This window comes from Urocitellus parryii, chromosome 3, assembly GCF_045843805.1.
Source record: "Urocitellus parryii isolate mUroPar1 chromosome 3, mUroPar1.hap1, whole genome shotgun sequence".
Lineage (NCBI taxonomy): Eukaryota > Metazoa > Chordata > Mammalia > Rodentia > Sciuridae > Urocitellus > Urocitellus parryii.
The window spans coordinates 10,816,312-10,835,236 of record NC_135533.1 but is presented as its reverse complement, the minus strand read 5'-3'; the positions used below and the strand labels follow the sequence as shown (position 1 = coordinate 10,835,236).

The window sequence follows — 18,925 nt, the reverse complement described above, 5'->3', positions numbered from 1 at the left end:
CTCCCTTCAGCATTTAGGTTCCACTCATGTTTCTCCTCTTGAGACAGACTTTTTCTTACCATCTCATCTAGAGGACCTTCCTTCAGCCAGGCATGTGGCTCACCCCTGCAGCCCTAGCTACACAGGGGACTGAGGGAGGAGAATCACTTCAGCCTATGTGTAGAAGGCACAGTGAGATCCTGAAAAAGAGAGGGAAAGAGAGAGAGAGAGAGAGGAAGAAAGGAAGGAAGGAAGGAAGAAAGGAAGAGAAAGGAAGGAAGAGACAGAGAGATAGGAATCAAGGAAGGAAGGAAGGAAGAGAGAGGAAGAGAGAGAGAGAAAGAGAGAGAGAGAAACAGGTTCCCCTACACCAAGCACCTTTTCCTTCATAGTGTTGCTCATGCTCCATTGCCTTGTTTACTCTATATAATTTGGTTCCATTTTATCCTGCTTTAGGAGCAGTAATGAACTGTGCCCTCTCTCTGCTCCAACTCCAGAAACATTAAGTTAAAAAATAGCCACAGGAAACAGGTAGAAATAAAAAAGACAAGTTTTGCTATTAAGGCTTATTGGAAAACATGGTTTATATCTGTAACAAATATTACAACCACCAGGCCACCCTTAGCCCCAAATGAGACAGTGCAAACTCTCTTAAGCTTTATGCAAATGGGTGGAAATGTGTGGCCAAAAGGAGCACACAGGGCGTCCTGGGTTTCTCTTCCTGTTTTGCAAATCATATAAGTGAGGGGATGGTATATTCCAGGGTGATTCCATCCATGACTATAGATGCTTTTTCCCCTAAATGGAAATGCAGAACAACGGGAAGTGGCTCCCCACACACACTTCTCCATACCCTCTGCTGTTCAGAATGAGGCCCCCTACCCACAGCTGTTTCTCCACTCACAGAACAGAGTGGGCTGGTCCTGCGCTCCAGGGCATGTGTTAAGGACATGGTGAAATATAAACTGTGACTGTTCATGCATTAGAGAAGCTCAGATTATAACTGGGAAAACTTTGTATGGGTGATCATGTGAGCAAGAGGCTTGAAGGATACTCACACTGTCAGTGGAACTAAACTTGGCCCACTTTTCTAGAGGGAAGGTGTCAACAGGTGAAAATGCTTTCAAAATATCTACATCATTACCATCTGCAATTTAATATTTTGTATATAGTCTAAGGAAATAAATTAGTATACAGGTCAAACATAATACTTATTTCAGTGCTAATAAAAATAAGAGAAATAAGAACAAAATATTCCAAAAGGGAGAAATAAATAAATCATGATATCTTACTGTTTTATCTTATCTTACTTCTTCTAAATAGTATGAAATATAATTTTAATGCAAGAAAAGTTTCTTTTTATTAAGTGAAAATGTAGCTTAAAATGCTCTATATAATATAGTACCATTTTAAGATAAAGAGAGATCTCAGGTTGTCTATAGAAAAGAAGGTGAATAAAATGTAAACGGTCAGCAAAGACTGGACAAACCCAGGGGTCTCCAAAGAAGAGATTTCTGGAAAGAAGTGACCACAGAGTCCAGCTGGCTCTGGCTCTGTCTGAACAGCAATAGTCTAGTAGCATGGGAACAGGCAAAGAGAAGAAATTGCAGGAGGAATCGACGGAAACCGGAGTTGCCCTAGCCGGGAAGATATTGAGGACAAAAATTCTCCCACACTAGTGAATGAGAGAAGCTCTGAGATTTGGCACTACACTACGTTATACTGGGAAAGGAGAAAACAAACAGGATGCGGTGCTGGTGTGGCTATCATGGCACAGTGTGACCACTGGAAATGAAACTTGGCTTCCATGTGTCAGGGCTCTCCTTCAGGAAGACTTGGAGCGGTCATCTTGTTGACTGTAGTCATGAGTCACATAGTGACAAGGACACAGTCTCAGCAATAAATCCTTGGATGTCCTCATTGTTGTGGGACCATTGGAAAGTCTACACTTCACAAACTCAAGAGAGTATTCCCTTCACTAGGTGATATGATCCTATGGAACCACAGTAAGTCCAAAGTTGACCAAACCATCATCATGTGGCATCTAAGATATATAATGAATCCTTTACACATGGCCAGAGAATTCTTTCACTTATGCCTAAATTTCAGTATCAGGTGCTGATGATGAAGAAATTTAAAACTTTCAAAATAAAACCACAGATACTGGAGACGAACAACTACAACAAAAAAGTACCAACAGGAGCTTCCAGAGAGATGCTGAAAAGGAGGACTCAGGAAGTTGTCAAGAAACTACAAAACCGAGAAGTTATTTAGAAGGGACTTCAAATCTGAAGTGAGTGGGTAGAAAGCATGTTGAGAAGGTAAGTGGGGCAGTGGGCAGGTGTATGAACAGCAGAGGACACATGTGTCCCATCACCTCACATCTTGACCCAGGAATGAAAGTACTCCTAGGGCAGCATTTTTTCAGAATCACCTCACTTCAAATGACATTATGACTCCCACTCTGAAAAGGAAACCAGAATATGTGAATTCTCTAAAACAACATAAGTGTGCATGTGAGTATATGTATCCACCTATATAGAGTATATGACAGTAGATCCTATACTATTTTTACCATGTTTTTTTTATCTATATAAAGTTTTAGGGCCAGTGATATCACTTAGCAGGAGAGCACTTGCCTAGCATGCATGAGGCCCTGCGCTCAAACCCCAGCACAGAAAAAAAAAAAAATTAGAGAAGAAGAAAAGTTAATATTATTTTGTTTTCTTTTTATTCCTCTCTCATTTTTATGATCAAACCAAGTAATTTTCTGGAACATATCTGAAAATAAATGAGAGCAAATTCATCCTAAGTGATCCATTTCCAAACGCTCCCTCTGTGACATCCACTAACTACCTTGCATCTTTGCTCCACAGCTCTGACCAACTGCCCTGGTCCAGGTCTCCTGTCTGCTGGAAGAGCATGGGAGGGAACCAGACATGGATCACACAAGTCACTCTGCTGGGATTCCAGGTGGATCCGGCACTGCAGTGTTTCCTCTGTGGACTTTTCTCTGTCTTCTACACCTTCACCCTGCTGGGGAATGGGATCATCCTTGGGATTATCTGTCTGGACCCCAGGCTGCACACACCCATGTACTTCTTCCTCTCTCATCTGGCCATAGTTGACATGTCCTACGCTTCTAACAATGTCCCTAATATGCTGGCAAACCTCGTGAACCAAAGAAGAACCATCTCCTTTGTTCCATGTCTCATGCAGACTTTCTTGTACTTGGCTTTTGCTCACATAGAATGCCTGATTTTGGTGGTGATGTCCTATGATCGATACGTGGCCATCTGTCACCCCCTACATTATGCTGTCATCATGAGCTGGAGAGTATGCACCATTCTGGCTACTGCTTCCTGGGTGTTTAGCTTCCTGTTGGCCCTGGTCCATCTAGTCCTCATCCTGAGGCTGCCCTTCTGTGGGCCTCACGAGGTCAACCATTTCTTCTGTGAGATCCTGTCTGTCCTCAAGCTGGCCTGTGCCGACACCAGGCTCAACCAACTGTGCATCTTTGCAGCCTGCGTGTTCATCTTGGTGGGGCCCCTGTGCTGGGTGCTGGTGTCCTACACGCGCATCCTGCTGGCCATCCTGAGGATCCAGTCAGGGGAGGGCCGCAGAAAGGCCTTCTCCACCTGCTCCTCCCACCTCTGTGTGGTGGGGCTCTTCTTTGGCAGCGCCATCGTCATGTACATGGCCCCCCAGTCCCGCCACCCTGAGGAGCAGCAGAAGATCCTCTCCCTGTTCTACAGCCTTTTCAACCCCATGCTGAACCCCCTGATCTACAGCCTGAGGAACGCAGAGGTCAAGGGTGCCTTGCGGAGGGCGCTGAGGAAGGAGAGGCTGATCTGAGAGACATGAAAGGGCCACGTGTAGAGGAGAATTTGTTTCCTCTGAAATATGGGAGTTGGCATTTTTTGCCCTTTCCGAGAATACATGCTATTTAAAAATGGATTATGTGGACCTACACATATAATCCTAAGACAATATTTGGAGTAAAAAAAATAGTTGAGTGTTTTCATGATCTTGGGTAGATGTGGAATATTTAAAGAAACTCAAAAAACACTGAACATAAAATCTTTAAGTGTGATAAATATGGGACTTCTTCAAAATTAATCACTGCTCATCAAAGTCATCATTAAGAATCATGAAGTAGAGTCACAGATCAAGTGAGAGTATTTAAACTATATATATAAATATATATTTTATATGAAATACATATTTATATAGAAAACTATATATACATAAATACATATATGACTAAATGGAACTGTAGGTAGTACATGGGATAAACTTCTTCAAATCAATGTAAAAAAGATAAGAAAATGTAATAAAATTAGCAAGTCACATGAACAGACATTCTACAAAGATATGAACAACTTGGGCTGGGGATGTGGCTCAAGGGGTAGCACGCTCGCCTGGCATGCGTGCGGCCCGGGTTCGATCCTCAGCACCACATACCAACAAAGATGTTGTGTCCGCCGAGAACTAAAAAATAAATATTAAAAATTCTATCTCTCTCTCTCTCTCCCCTCTCTCACTCTCTCTTTAAAAAAAAAGATATGAACAGCTAATAAATATAAAGTTCTGCTTGCTGCCATTAGTCAGGAAGAAATTGTACTTAAAGCTACTATGATATTCTATTTCATACCCATTAAATTGTCTAAAATTTTTAATGGGTAATTCATCATTGTACAGATTGGAAATGTAATTCGAATTATTGGGAAATAACTAATACTATCAAAGCTTTTATCCAGATTGGCCAAGTCAGTTTAGTTAATCAAAGCATGATACAAATCCTCTAGATGTGACTTTTCCTATAAAGGGACATGAATGATTTGATGCAATTCAAGGCCAAGATTTTGGAGCACTTCAAGAGTGAGTCTTGCCCTCTGACATCTTCTAGAACATACCACGACTCAACAGCTAATGAATTCTACATGTTCATATTTACTCCATCATATTTTGGAACTGAGAGCAGACTTACATACTATTACAACTTTGAACTTGAAACCTTGAAATAAAAAAAATCCTGCAAAAGATTTGGATTGGAGCACAGTAAGCAATAAGAAACAGCAGAGAGACACATGGGACCGACTGGTTGTTTAGTGGCGAATTTATCAGGATTTAGATTTTTTAGTTGTTTTCTTTTAAATTTTGCAGTCTTTTTATCAGAGGTATTCTATATCTTTATGTTGAGATGGTCCTAGATTTCATTATATGTTCTGACAGCCACTCTCACCTTAGTCTGCGTTTTCTGGAAATGTAATTCTCAACCTGATACTTGATTAGACTTTACACTTCACAAAAATAATACTGTGATTAAACATATACTCAAGTAACCAAATAAATATCAAAGAAGCCTTTAAATATTAGAGGTAGACAGATCATATCCAGAGTTTTATCCAAAATGCCCAGTTTCATACACACACACACACACATATCTCCATATATATGGATATATTTACATAATGTTAATGAAATAGGAAAGTATGACCTCTGCTCCAGAAAAAAAGCAAGCAAGAAGCTGTCTGTAAGAGTAAAGAGCTGATAAATTTAACACGTAAAACTGCAAATTAGTTGTTATAAATACATTTGATGACTAAAGTGAACCATGATTACAGAAGTAAGAGATTTTCCTAATTCAAACCACCAAGTTACATTGCTTCAGGCCAAAAAATGCACTTTTTGGCCCATCATACAACAAAGGGCGCAGAGCACCTCAGATAGACATGTTGTGTCACACATCACACTGTATGAAACGGCCACCGTGCAGAGCTGGCTGTGTGCCTTCCTGAAGGGGGCCATGGGAGGGTCCAGCCTCAACACATGCCTCTTTTTTTCTGAAGGATTTGGGGAGTAAATTGGGGCGAGTCCTAGTACCCCTTCACAACCCTTCCCCACATATTTTCAGCTTTATTTTTTCCTACCACATGCAGTTGCCCCTGGACCAGGGCAGCCAGCCACTATGATGGCCAGAAACAGGAATGCTCCACACTTAAGGATAGTAACTAGGCCCTAAGGATTCCCAAAGGCTGCCGGCAGGGACCTGTTTCCACCCCATCCGGCAAAGTTGTGTGAGGGTTGATGTGGTTGTGTCACCCTGTGCTTGATGCAGCCCACTGGTTCTGGGCCTGTGTGGCCCCACCCTCTATGAAAGGGAACAGGCTGAGGGGAGACACTTCCTAAACTGGTGCTGCGGCCGGCACCTCCAGCAGCACAGTGGCTGGACCCAACATGCCTTCCAATTGTGGAAAACTGAGCTGGAAGCCATGACAAGTGGAGCCAAGGAGAAAGAGCAGCAAACAGGAAACACATGAGCAAGTGACACATCAAAAATAAACACCCACAATGAAGAAAATATAATACACTGCTGCCTCAAGAGCTGTCCACAACAAGAGAGGATTTTGTCTCTTGGTACAATTATTGCAGACGCTGAAAAGGCTGAAGTCATAGGTTTGGCAAATCCCTTCCTGCTCTTGGAACTCAAGTCAAAGAGGAGCTTGCAAGCCCCCATGGCAGGACACCAGGAGATGTTTTGACCATATGATGTTACATACAAGGGCTGTTGGCGACTGAAGGAAAACTGTCATAATACATGAGTAACATTGATTCTTGTCTTTTAGGTTACGTCCACCACAAATATAATTTGGAAATAAATTTCTGGGAACTCCACTGCACTTGGTCATACAAGATGTGACTGATCATTAGGTAACTCTAAACCTTGATGACCAAATGCTCAGAAAGATCTTTGGTGGTAATGGACAAAAATATGCCAAGTGCATTCCTTGCACACTGTGAAGTACTGTGGACAAGTACACGTTATCCTTATTGGTGTGCGCAGGGCACTACACACAGAAAAGAAGACACTGGGTTTCTGAGGGGAATAAAGCGTAACTTTCGCATGGTGGCTGTAAGTTCCCTGGGGATGTCCTCACCCCTGGGGATGTGCTCACCTCCAGATAATCAAGTCATGGGATATTTTATGGCATTCTCGGTCTAAATTTCATCTCGGTGGGATAATGAATACCAAACTCTGATGTGGGAGACAATATTCTGGGGAAACTATCCTATACTCTAATTTCACCCAAGCCATCACTACACAATGATGATAACGAGAATGGTGATTGTCCCCCAAGAGAAATAGGAGGGCTTTAGGGAAATCAGGTGCTCATCTAGGCATAATGGGACATGCCGAATTTAATGAGAAGTGAGACTCTGAGAAAAAGATTTGTTCATTAGAATAAGCAGATTATGGGGAATTTCCTTCCAGGAGGAAGGCACAGAATGGAACTCAACCTGAAAATAGGTGGCACTTTAAAAAAAAATGGGTCATGCAGACTATCAAATAATTCAGGATATTGCTGGGACTCAGTATTAGGAAGGGTGCCCACCTTGACCAACAGTATCCCTTGACTGTTGTGATGCAGATGGGAACAAGTATTCACAGGGCAACAGCCTTTCATCCTCCTTGATAGGCAGAGGAGGAACCACAACAAGGATCTCACAGGCCTTATAGTTTATTGATATTCTCTGGGGACACTGATGATTTTCATTGACATGCTACAACTGTCTTCATTTCAAGAACAAATAAGAATAAGACATAGCCTGTGGCCCAATTAGGGGGCTAGGAACTGTTTTGAATAAAAACCATGTCCTGATCATAAGACAGAGGTTGGCCCCACAGTATGAAAGAAAGTGATTTCGATGGAAATTGTCCCCAACTGATTAGGAATGCAGAAACAACTGTATCTTGTCTAACTGTAATGATGTTTGCACATGATAGTATTCCGACTTTTAGGCAAAGGCCACATCTGCTGGAAAAGCACAATAAATATTTCTCTAGTTCTCACCAATTTGTACCATGACCACACTGCAATATGATGTAAGATTGGTCTTGTAGGTAATTATTCAGCTTCCTGTTGGAAATGAGTCATATGATAATATGGAAACCGATGACTGAATATGTTGTGAGATCAAGAGAAATCTTCCTCTGAACATAACACCCATGGAAAATGACCAGTCGGTAGAAGAGCTTGATTTAGCTTGGCACCAGATAGTTTCTATGATAAATTATTCTGCACAAAGTTGTCACAGGGTACAAATAAATGGGAATACAGGGTAATCAGATTAGTCCAAAAATATGAAAATGTATGTCTTGACTTTATAGGATGGATTAACATCCTATAAAGGATACCCCTATCTTATTCTGTTGCTTCCAAATAGTAGCCATGTTCATATTGACATTACTGCTGTTTCTATTCATAAATGGTCTTGTAAATGTAAATGCTTATTTTGCTGTAAGGGAACTTCCACCAAGGGCTATGTGAATAGAATGTGCAAGAAAGTATTAACTCAGTTTAAACTGATATAAATTGGAAATTGAAAGAAACTTTAAAACATTCTAATCATAACACAGAGATGTAAGACATTTCTTTCTGAATTTGGATATAAGGTCACTATTTTTATACTCCAGAGCAGAAGGCCACCAATAACAAAGATAAAATGGACATGTTAGCATTTTTTTGAGGAAAATGTGTAGTATTTTAAAAGTATAAATGTTACTCAATGGTTAAGAAAAAAAATGCATTTGTGAGTAGGCAGAATACTAGAGGGCCCCCTAAGATCCCTATTATTCGAACATTAACCTGGATACCAAAGTAAAGGGACTTTGTAAATCAATTGACCTTAAAAGGTGGATGTTATCTTGGTGATAATCAGGTGAGCCTTCCAAAAGCCCAGAGTCTCCCTCATCCAGTAGCAGAGCAGGAAGTCAGAATGGAATTAGTGAAGGACTCACAATCTGCTGCTGACTTGAACATGGAGGGGTTGGTGTGTAAGGACCAGCGTGGGACCATGGGGCAGAGGGCAGTTTCAGATAGGGACCTCAGTCCTACCATCACAACCCATCAATATCTTCCAGTTACCATCAAACTTGAGAGGATCTCAAGTCTCTGATGAGAACCGCCAACTCAGCCAAATCTTGACTCAGCTGATAAGACCTGTGCAGAAAATCCAGCTGACCCACACCTGTGAGATAATAGATGTATGTTATTTTAGACCATTAACAGAAAATGAACTCACTTTTGTGTTAAATGAAGATGAGTCTTGCCCTTAGTGGATTGGTGATGTATCATTTAGTGCAGACATTGCCTAAGCTTAGTTTTGATCTGAGGACAATTTTAAACAGTTACAGAGGATCTAAATCATAAGACAGAGGTTGGCCCTGCAGTATGGAAGGTATATTTGTTGATACTTGTCATAATCAAAATTAAAACTAAGAATTTGTTATTTACTTTTAATTTGCTTTTTAAAGGCTTCTGTTATAGATTATTATAAATATTGGGTTTAATAAAAAAGCTTTATTTTATAAGAAAATATAAAGTGTAGCTATTATAAGAAAATATAAAGAACAGCTGTTTCACATTATTGTGGCTTTTAAATGTTTGGATTAATAGTAGTCAACTACACTTCATATATTCCTCTGCTTCCTCTATGTTGTAGTATAATATATACAGTAGCCTCTGGGAAAATTCAGTGTATACTCATGGGAGAATAGAAGTAAAACAAAATAAAAGAGTGTCTAAACATTATTATAAAAATAGTGTGATCCTGCAGATCCTTTGAAAGGCTCTCAGCAACTCTCAGAGGTCCCTGGACCAAACTGAAAGAATAGCTGTCTGTATATTCAAACTATAGTCTTCACACCTACAAAATGAGGATGGTGATTAGATTGAACACATATTCCATCTGAAGCATGCGTCACATTTTCTGAAGTATAAGGACTCAGTAATCGTTGGCTGCAGTAGTCCTTCATCATTGTAACATCATGTTCTACTGCAGACAGAGATGCACTTGGCATTGAGAGAGCCATTGCTTCTCAGGGTGTCCATCTCTCTCCACCACCTAAAAGTCCCAGCTTCTCCATACCTTATTGCACAGAAGGGGACAGCAGAGAAGCAGGATGTTTTAGTCAACTTTGCATCACTGCAATCAAAAGACCTGACAAGAACAACATAGAGGAGGAAAAGATTGTTTTGGCTCAAGGTTTCAGAGGTTCAGTCCACGGTCAGCTGACCCTGATACTTCTGGGTCCAAAGAGATTTTGAACATCACGGCAGAAGGGTGTGATAGAGAAAAGCAGTTTGGAACAGGCAACCAGGAAGCGGAGTGAGAACTCTGCACCAGACACAAAATATAAACCCCAAAGGCACCCCCATAGTGACTGACTTTATCCAGCCACAACCTACCTGCCTACAGTTACTGCCCAGGTACTCCATGTGGGTATGTGGGCTACACCTCTCCTAATCTAAGCATTTCACTATGAAAATTCTTGAATTGTCTCACACTTGAGCTTTTGGAAACAACTCACATGTCAACCATCATGCCTGAAGTCCTAAAACATAACAATTTTGATAATTTGGATATTCCACTTTGTGACACCTGTCTTCAGGTTCATGACCCTTGAGATATCTGAGAGTTTCTGCAGAAGCAGGGTGATGTTGGTGCCTGCCCTGCCCATTCCCTAGAGGTGTTTCATCTGAGGTCAGTTAGACACAGTCTTTGCTCTCCTCCAGAGACACAATTCAGAGAATCCCACAGCTCAGAGAGAAGATAAATAAGTTTGATATCTTATGATCCTTTTGGGAATTTAACTCTCCACAGAAACTTAAGAATGTTTTTAATTCCTCTGATTCCAAAATAAAAGCTATGCTCCTGGGGTTCACTGAAGTCTCGGCAAGTCCAGCAGATCCTCCCACACTTAGCATTTCATCCCGTGAAGGCTTCCAGGGGGAGGAGGATTCTACACTCATTTTAGAGGTATGTTGCTCCTCTCTGTGGGTTTTTCCTAGGTTAAAGTGTTTTTCTTGGGGGAAATCCAGGCTAATATTTTCTAAAGTTGAACAAATTTGTTTGTACTACTAAGTGGTTTTCAGTGCGAGCAGCTGAAATGGAAGAGATGACAGCAGAAGTCACCATGTCTGTGCCAGAGGAGTAACCTGGGTGGGTGATCCTCCCTCCTCACTCAAAGTGCCCACTGGAAAAGACACAATGCCCTGCACCCCCATACCCACCTGCTGTGCTGTGGACAAGGGCTCAGGGCTCCCTCAGCATCTGTCTCCCATCACCTCCCGAGGTGACCTGAGGAAGGTGACGGGAGCCAGCACACAGTCTCAATGAGAGGGGACTCAAGAAGGAGAGGCATATTTCGATAAAGTCTCATTGGAATAAGGCCCTAAAAAAACTAATTAAAGGATTTCACATATGATTCATATATGATTTAGTCTCAATGAAGATGTTGATGTCAGAAAAACCTCTGTCAAAAGTTTTCTAATGGAAAATTCTAGTACCAGGTGCAGTTGATCTTCTTCTTGCTGACACTGGGTAAGAGGTAAGTTTGCCATGTAATCATTTCTTTTTGGAACTATCCCCAGGTATCACCCTGTCATGGTAACTATCACACTTGAAATCACTGTATTTCACATTCGGATTTTCCCTACCACAAAACAGAATAGAATGAGTTAGCAGCTCAGACTGGTACCGAGTGGTACTGAGTGTTGAAGAAATTGAGTTAATTTCTCTAGCAGGAGCTGCATTCTGGGTGGCAGGTCAGCGTGGACAGTTACCCAAACTGATCATGGAAGCATTTTCTTTTCTGAGCTGTTATGGGTTCATCTGCTGTGCCAGGAATGTAAAGTTGAGATATCATCATGGTGATATTTTCTTCTATATTTCATTATGATAACTGCTTAAGAATTTTAATCTCTCTTAATTTTATGTTGTCTATTTTTAATGACAAAATAGAAATGATAATGAGGATAAGAAAGATATATTAATACAGACACAAAAGACACAAACAGACTAAAAAAGTCAGGAGACAAATATTCATGTGGAGTAGCAATAGAATGAATTATTTTCAATTGTATTGTTATCCTTCATGTTTAGAATCAAAAGTGTTTCAGATATGGCTTATTGTGACCAATTGTGTCTAAATAAATGTTTGCAGTGCTGATGTTACTATCCCCTGCTTGGTATGCTATAGTAATATCCTTTAAATGAAATAAGAATAATTTTGTACATATTTATATAAAACCCTTCTCAAATCCAATGTATTTATAAAGATAAAATAGTCTTTGATTAGTCTCTCTGTTTCACTGAGTCATTGTTCTCAAAGAAACACTGTTCATGTAACTAGTTACTCCCTTGGGCTTAGAGTTCTCAGAAGTTCACAATGTTAAAGACACATGTATCTTCAAGTCTATTTTAAGTCATCTTACCTCCATATGAAGTAGTTTCTCCAAAGTTATGTCTCTGAAATTACCTTCTTATAATGATGGATTCAAAGCAGGTATAAAATGTGGTATTTATTTTGGTTTCTTGTTTTCTCTACCTTCTGGCCAGTGTCAGCATTATTTGATATCTGGCCACACTTCTCCACAATTCCATCCTCACATCATTTTTACCTAGATGTGTCTTTTACAGTTTATTTAAAATATCCTTCTGCCTTTATCTCACAAGGACTCTTATCATTGGAGTTAGGACCCACCCAGAAAACTGAGAGTTATTTCAAGATCCTTACTTAATCCCATGTGCAGAGACCCTCTTTCTAAAAATGGCAACATTCAGAGTTGCTGGGGTTTGGGGTATGGACATATCTCTTTGGAGGTCATGATTTAATACATAAAGTCATCAGCACATTTAACTAAGGCTATTTCATCTACAGTCTGGATCATGGCACTCACCTGAATTTATTCCTTACACTATTTTTAATTATTCCAAATAATTACATTTCAACTGTAAGTTTATAAAAATAGAAATAAACTATGTCTTAATAGTTATATATTATATATTTAATATACAGATTATATAATATATTCTTAATATAAATATTATATTTTATGAATAACTAAATCTTTAACTGAATAAAGTGTTACCCACCTAATTAATGAATTTTTCTGAATGTTTTATCTACAACTATACTAGTTATTATAAAATATATAAAGAAGTACACAACATTGCCATTCATTATAGGGTGAGGGACATCTCCATTCAAATAAATGACATTTGGCATCAATGCTGCTTCATTTTTTATTTTATTTTGAGGCAATTATTGCTCAAGCCAATACATAAATAAGCCTACCCTTATGAATCCTCTCTACATTGCTAGAACCCTCCTCAGAGGCTGTCTGTCCAGAAGACTTTTAATGGGACCTAGACAAGATCGACAGACTGCAACCTTTCTCTTTATATGAACTGATTGTAAACATGCAAGAAAACCCTTCTAGTGAAGAGGCCTATGACTCTGAAAACACCCTTCAGCTTACACAATAAGTCTAATGGATAAACACACAGTGTAGCTGCACTAGCATTTTGAAAAGACCCATATGCATTTTCCAACTCAGTATAGGCCTTCCTGAGGATTTACATTTACCTGTGCCTCATAAATCCCAAAAGGACTTTCACAATTCTCATCATTTTTAAAAACATAATCCATCTTATATTCACATGTATTTAAAAAATAAAGTCAGTAACACATTCAAAAATTATATTTATCATTGTAAGAGCTAGCATAACTATCTGGGAATGCATTGTCTTCTCTATAGAACTTAAAAACCATGCAGGATAGAACAAAATTATTTAGGTACCATTTTAAGTGCTATGGTATTATCATAGAAGCTGTATAACTTATAATTCCTGCATGAGTTCTGTTTGATGCATAGTGAGGAGTCAAATCATCCGAGACACCTGCCACCAATTTAAACAGGGGTTCCTCTCAATCTAGAGACTGGGATTGAGAAAACACTGAATTAGATATAACATGAGGAATATGTATCTCTTATTCTTAATAATATAGGTAGAAAGACATCCAAGAAGGAAATCTAAAGAGTGGTATTGGGAAGGAACCATGTGGAATCTGGGAAACTCACATGAAAGTCACAGAAAATTGTGTCACCTCTCAGAGAGTAAGATAGCTCTGGGTTACAAGTACAATAGGAGAGAATTTTATCACAGCAACCAAGTAACTACACATAGTAGGAACCGGGTTGTATTTAAGCTCTGTGAGCTATTCATTTCCATTTAATGTTATTTTCTTTCTCAGTATTTACTATCATGCTGAGTGTTATGGTTTGGGTTTGAATATCCTCAGAAGTTCATGTTTTCAAAGTATGGTCCCCAATGTTGCAAGGTTCAAAGGTGGGCTTCTAGACAATGATTGGATTAGGAGGATTCTGACTTCACTAGTGGATTAACCCATGTAATGAATTAATCTACTGGGATCTGAAACATAGTTGGAGGAAGTAGGCCAATGGGTGTGTTACCTACAAGGCTACGTTCTTCCCAGTCCATTGCTCTCCCTGCCCGCCCAGCTTCCAGGAGCTAAGCAGCTCTCCTCTGCCACACCCTTCCATCATGTTTATTCAATGGAGTCAGTCAACCATAAACTAACCAGTGAAATCATGAGCTGAAGTAAGTTCTTCCTCTTCTAGGTTGTTCTTGCCAGGTATTTTGTCAAGGGATGAAAATCTGACTAACACACTGACATAAGGATAAGCCAAAGGAAGTTGATTTTAGACAGGCCTTACCAAAGCATGAAGGAGATCAATGCACCACTGGGAGCCAGATAAAAGGAGCAGCCATAGAAGTAGGACAACAACGTGGGGAAAGTGAGTAAACCTGGGCCCACAGAACCATGCCTGCTAAGTTAGATACCCTTTCCTGCTGGTTGGTTTCTTATCCTGAGGGGCCTTAATGCATCTGGGATTTTTGCTTGTCTGATTTTTAAGCGTGGGTTTAAGGCTGATAGATACCTTTAAACAGATACATAGATAAGTTGTTTGACTGCCTTGGTTTAACATTTTCAAGCCTCAGAATTTACTATAGGATTTCATGAACAAGCATAAATATATATATATATATATATATATATATATATATATATATATAAATATATATATCTAAATCCATATTTATATATGTAATTTAATTACTGAAGAATACTGTACACAGTCTAAGGATCAGAAAATATATAAAATAAATTTGTGTCTAAAGAAATAATGAGCAAAGAATTCTAAAAATAAATATTTTGATTTACAAAATAGTTCATGATATATTTATAGAAGAGAAAAATAGTTATAAACAACACTTTTCATCTAGTTTTAAAATTCACAATATAGACAAAATAGGTGTGTCGTAAAAACGTATCACTATTTAATCGATTGAATGCAATCTCCATCACAATGCCAATGACGTTCTTCACAGAATCAGGAAAAAATAACAGTCTTAAAATTCATTTGAAAGAACAAGAGACCCAGAATAGGCAAAGCAATTCTGAGCAAAAGGAGCAACATGCAAGCATCACAGTCCCTGATCTCCAATTATACTACACAGATATAGTAACAAAAATATCATGATAATGGCATCAAGACACGTGAATAACAATGGAATAGAAGACACAGAGACAAACCCATAAAGATACAGTCATCTGATACTTGACAAAGTTGTCTAAAACGTGCATTGGAAAAAAGAGCCTTTCTAACAAATCGTGCAGGGAAAATTGAATATCCATATCTTTCTTGGGATGTAGAAGAATGCAACTAGATCCCTGTCTTTCACACAAAAGTCAACTCAAAGTTGATGAAAGACTTAGGAATTGGACCAGAAAATATGCAAAGGCTAGAAGAAAATGTAGGTCCAACACTCCAACATACTGGCACAAGTATGGACTTCTTTAATAAGACTCCTAAAGTGCAAGAAATAAAACTAAGAATCAATAAGTAAGACAACGTCAAATTAAAAAATATCCACACAGTAAAGGAAATAATTAAGAGTATGAAGATCTTTACCACCTGTTCCTCAGATGGAGGTTAATATCCAGAATACATAAAAAATAAGCTCAAAAACCCCACAGGGCAAAAGTACTAAAGAAATACTTCTCAAAAGTAGAAATGCAAATGGCCAATAAATATATTAAATCGTTCAACATCCCTAGCAATCAGAAAAATGCAAAACAAAACTACATTGAGATTTCACCTCACTCCAGCCAGAAGAGCAATTATCAAGAATACAATTAATAATAAATGTTGGGGAAGATGTGGAGGGGAACGGCAAAATTATACATTGTTGGAGGGACTGCAAATTAGTACAACCACTCTAGAAAGCAGTATAGAGAGTCCTCAAAACTATGAATGGAACCACCATATGACCCAGCTATCCCATTCCTTAGTATATGTCCAAAAACCTGAAATCAGCATATGATAGGGATGCAGCCACATCAATGTATATAGCAGCACAATTCACAATAGCCAAGCTAAATTACAATCTTAGTTGCCCATCAATAGACCAATGAATAAAGAAAATTTGGTGTATATATACACAATGGAGTTTTACTCAACCAGAAAGAAGAAAGAAATTATGGCATGTGCAGATAAATGGATGGAACTGGAGAACATCATGCTAATAAAATAAACCAAAACCAAAACTCAAGGGTCAAATGTTTTCTCCAATATGCAGAAGCTAGACAAAAATAAGGAAAAGAAGGGCATAGTGAGAATCCCATGCAAATAGAAGAGACCGGTGGAGTAGAGGAAGGGGATTAAGGTGTGGGAGGAGGGATAGCAAAAGGGAAGAATGGTGGAATGAATCTGATAAAACTTTCCTATGTACATATATGAATATACCCCAAGGAATCTCACCTTTATGTATATCTTTCATGCACTAATTTTAAAAATCTATAAATAAATAGAAGAAAGGTAGGTAGGTAGATAGGCATGGATAGGTCATTTCATATACAATATTGTTAACTAATAAATACAAAAGCAATGATAGACTTAGGACCAAACATTTTCAATCATCATTAGTAATAATTGAGCCAAGCATGACAATCAATAAATGCTAAAACTAGAGACTGAGAGAGGAACTGATGGCTAGTTTCTTCACAAGGAACAAGATATTTATATAATGATTTTAATCAATATCCTAGAATTAATTAGAGAAAAATAATAACTATTCAATGGAGATATCTGGGAAGCATCATCTTCACCAAGTGATCTAAGTTGGATTTATCCAAAAATGGGAAAAAATTAACATCATGAACCTGCTCATAATGCCTGAGCCTCCTCTTTATTTGGTTGTAGAAAGTGAATAATCTGAATCAAAGCATTGTACACTCCCAATGTGAGAAACATTTCTACTAAAAACTGCTGCATCCTCTTCAAAATTTCAGTGTCTGGAAAGGCTGAGTAAATATTGCAGATGCCAAAAGACCGAGGTGATATTAAATGTAACGAGCAGTCCTGGGTTTGGGCCTGGATAGATGAGCGTGGAAGGAAAATACTGAAAGTGAGAGATAAGAAACACATAAATGATAATTTTCCTAACTTTTACAATTGTAGTATGTCAGTTTAATGAATATTCTTTTTCTTGGTAAAAAAAAAAAGAGGAGAAATTTATGGGTATCACATCCACACTTTAATTTCAAATGATTCAAAAATTCAGTATACAGAGAAAACGTATAAGGTAAATAAGTAAACAACACAAATATACTGGCTGATTCTAGGTGAAGGCATGTAGAGTTATTTGCCTAATTCTTGCTACTTTTCTACATGTTTAAATTTATTTCATAATTAAGTGTTCAAAACAGAAAGATAGCAACTGTTGGGAAGGGGAGAAGTTGTCAAAGCGGAACAAGTGTACATTTCTCTGACCTCATTTTGGGGTGGACGGATCTAATTTTCATTGATTCTCCAGCTCTGGTCATCTTGTCTCCCTTCACTCCCAGGTGGTCATTAAGGAATGGGAGGCAACCAGTCATGGGTCACAGAATTCATCTTGGTGGGATTCCAGCTCAGAGCAGAGATGGAGGTGTTCCTCTTCTGGGTCTTCTCCCTGTTGTACATCTTCAGCCTGCTGGCCAACGGCATGATCTTGGGACTCATTTGCCTGGACCCCAGACTGCACACCCCCATGTACTTCTTCCTCTCACACCTGGCTGTCCTTGACATGTCTTATGCTTCTAACAATGTCCCCAAGATGCTGGCAAACCTCATGAACCAAAGAAGAACTATTTCCTTTGTTCCATGCATAATGCAGACATTCCTATACTTGGCTTTGGCTGCTACGGAGTGCTTGATATTGGTGGCCATGTCCTATGATCGGTATGTGGCCATCTGTCATCCCTTACATTATGCTGTCATCATGAGCTGGAGAGTGTGTACGGCCCTGGCTGTCACTTCCTGGTCCTGTGGATTTATCCTCTCCCTGGTACATGCCGTGCTCCTCCTGAGGCTGCCCTTCTGTGGGCCTCGGGAAGTGAACCACCTGTTCTGTGAGATCCTCTCTGTCCTCAAGCTGGCCTGTGCTGACCCCTGGATTAACCAAGTGGTCCTCCTTGCAGCCAGTGTTTTTGTCTTAGTGGGGCCTCTGTGCTTAATGCTGGTGTCCTACACGCGCATCCTGCTGGCCATCCTGAGGATCCAGTCAGGGGAGGGCCGCAGAAAGGCCTTCTCCACCTGCTCCTCCCACCTCTGTGTGGTGGGGCTCTTCTTCGGTATAGCCATGGTGGTTTACATGGTCCCAGACTCCAGTCAGCGAGAGGAGCAGGAGAAAAGGCTGTCGCTCTTTCACAGTCTCTTTAACCCAGTGCTGAATCCCCTTATCTACAGCCTGAGGAACTCCCCGGTGAAGGATGCCCTCCGCAGAGCCTTGCAGAAGAGGTCCATGTGAGGATGGCCCAGAATGACAAATGTGAAGGGCTTTTCTCTTAAACTTGTCATTTGCTGAAGCAAAATCTCGGGAAATTTTCCCAATAGAAATTTGACAGAAAAATGCTAACTGTTCAAACAGAATCTGAAACTTGGCTTCTCTTTTCACTTTTGCGTGAATCCACTGTAATCAAAATCATTTTATTTCTTCTACTTGCTTAGGGTTTAGTTTGATTTTCTAG

At 39.5% G+C, this 18,925-nt stretch overlaps 2 protein-coding genes across 2 annotated transcripts; both read left to right on the top strand.

Moving 5' to 3' along the window:
• Positions 1-2,901: 2,901 nt before the first annotated feature.
• On the top strand, positions 2,902-3,834 carry LOC113197167 (olfactory receptor 2A14-like). The gene has a single exon (XM_026409389.2). It carries the CDS (start codon positions 2,902-2,904, stop codon positions 3,832-3,834), a length of 933 nt encoding a protein of 310 aa, XP_026265174.2.
• A 13,941-nt stretch (positions 3,835-17,775) lies between these two features.
• On the top strand, positions 17,776-18,705 carry LOC113197168 (olfactory receptor 2A2-like). Its single transcript, XM_026409390.2, has one exon. It carries the CDS (start codon positions 17,776-17,778, stop codon positions 18,703-18,705), a length of 930 nt encoding a protein of 309 aa, XP_026265175.2.
• Positions 18,706-18,925: the final 220 nt, after the last annotated feature.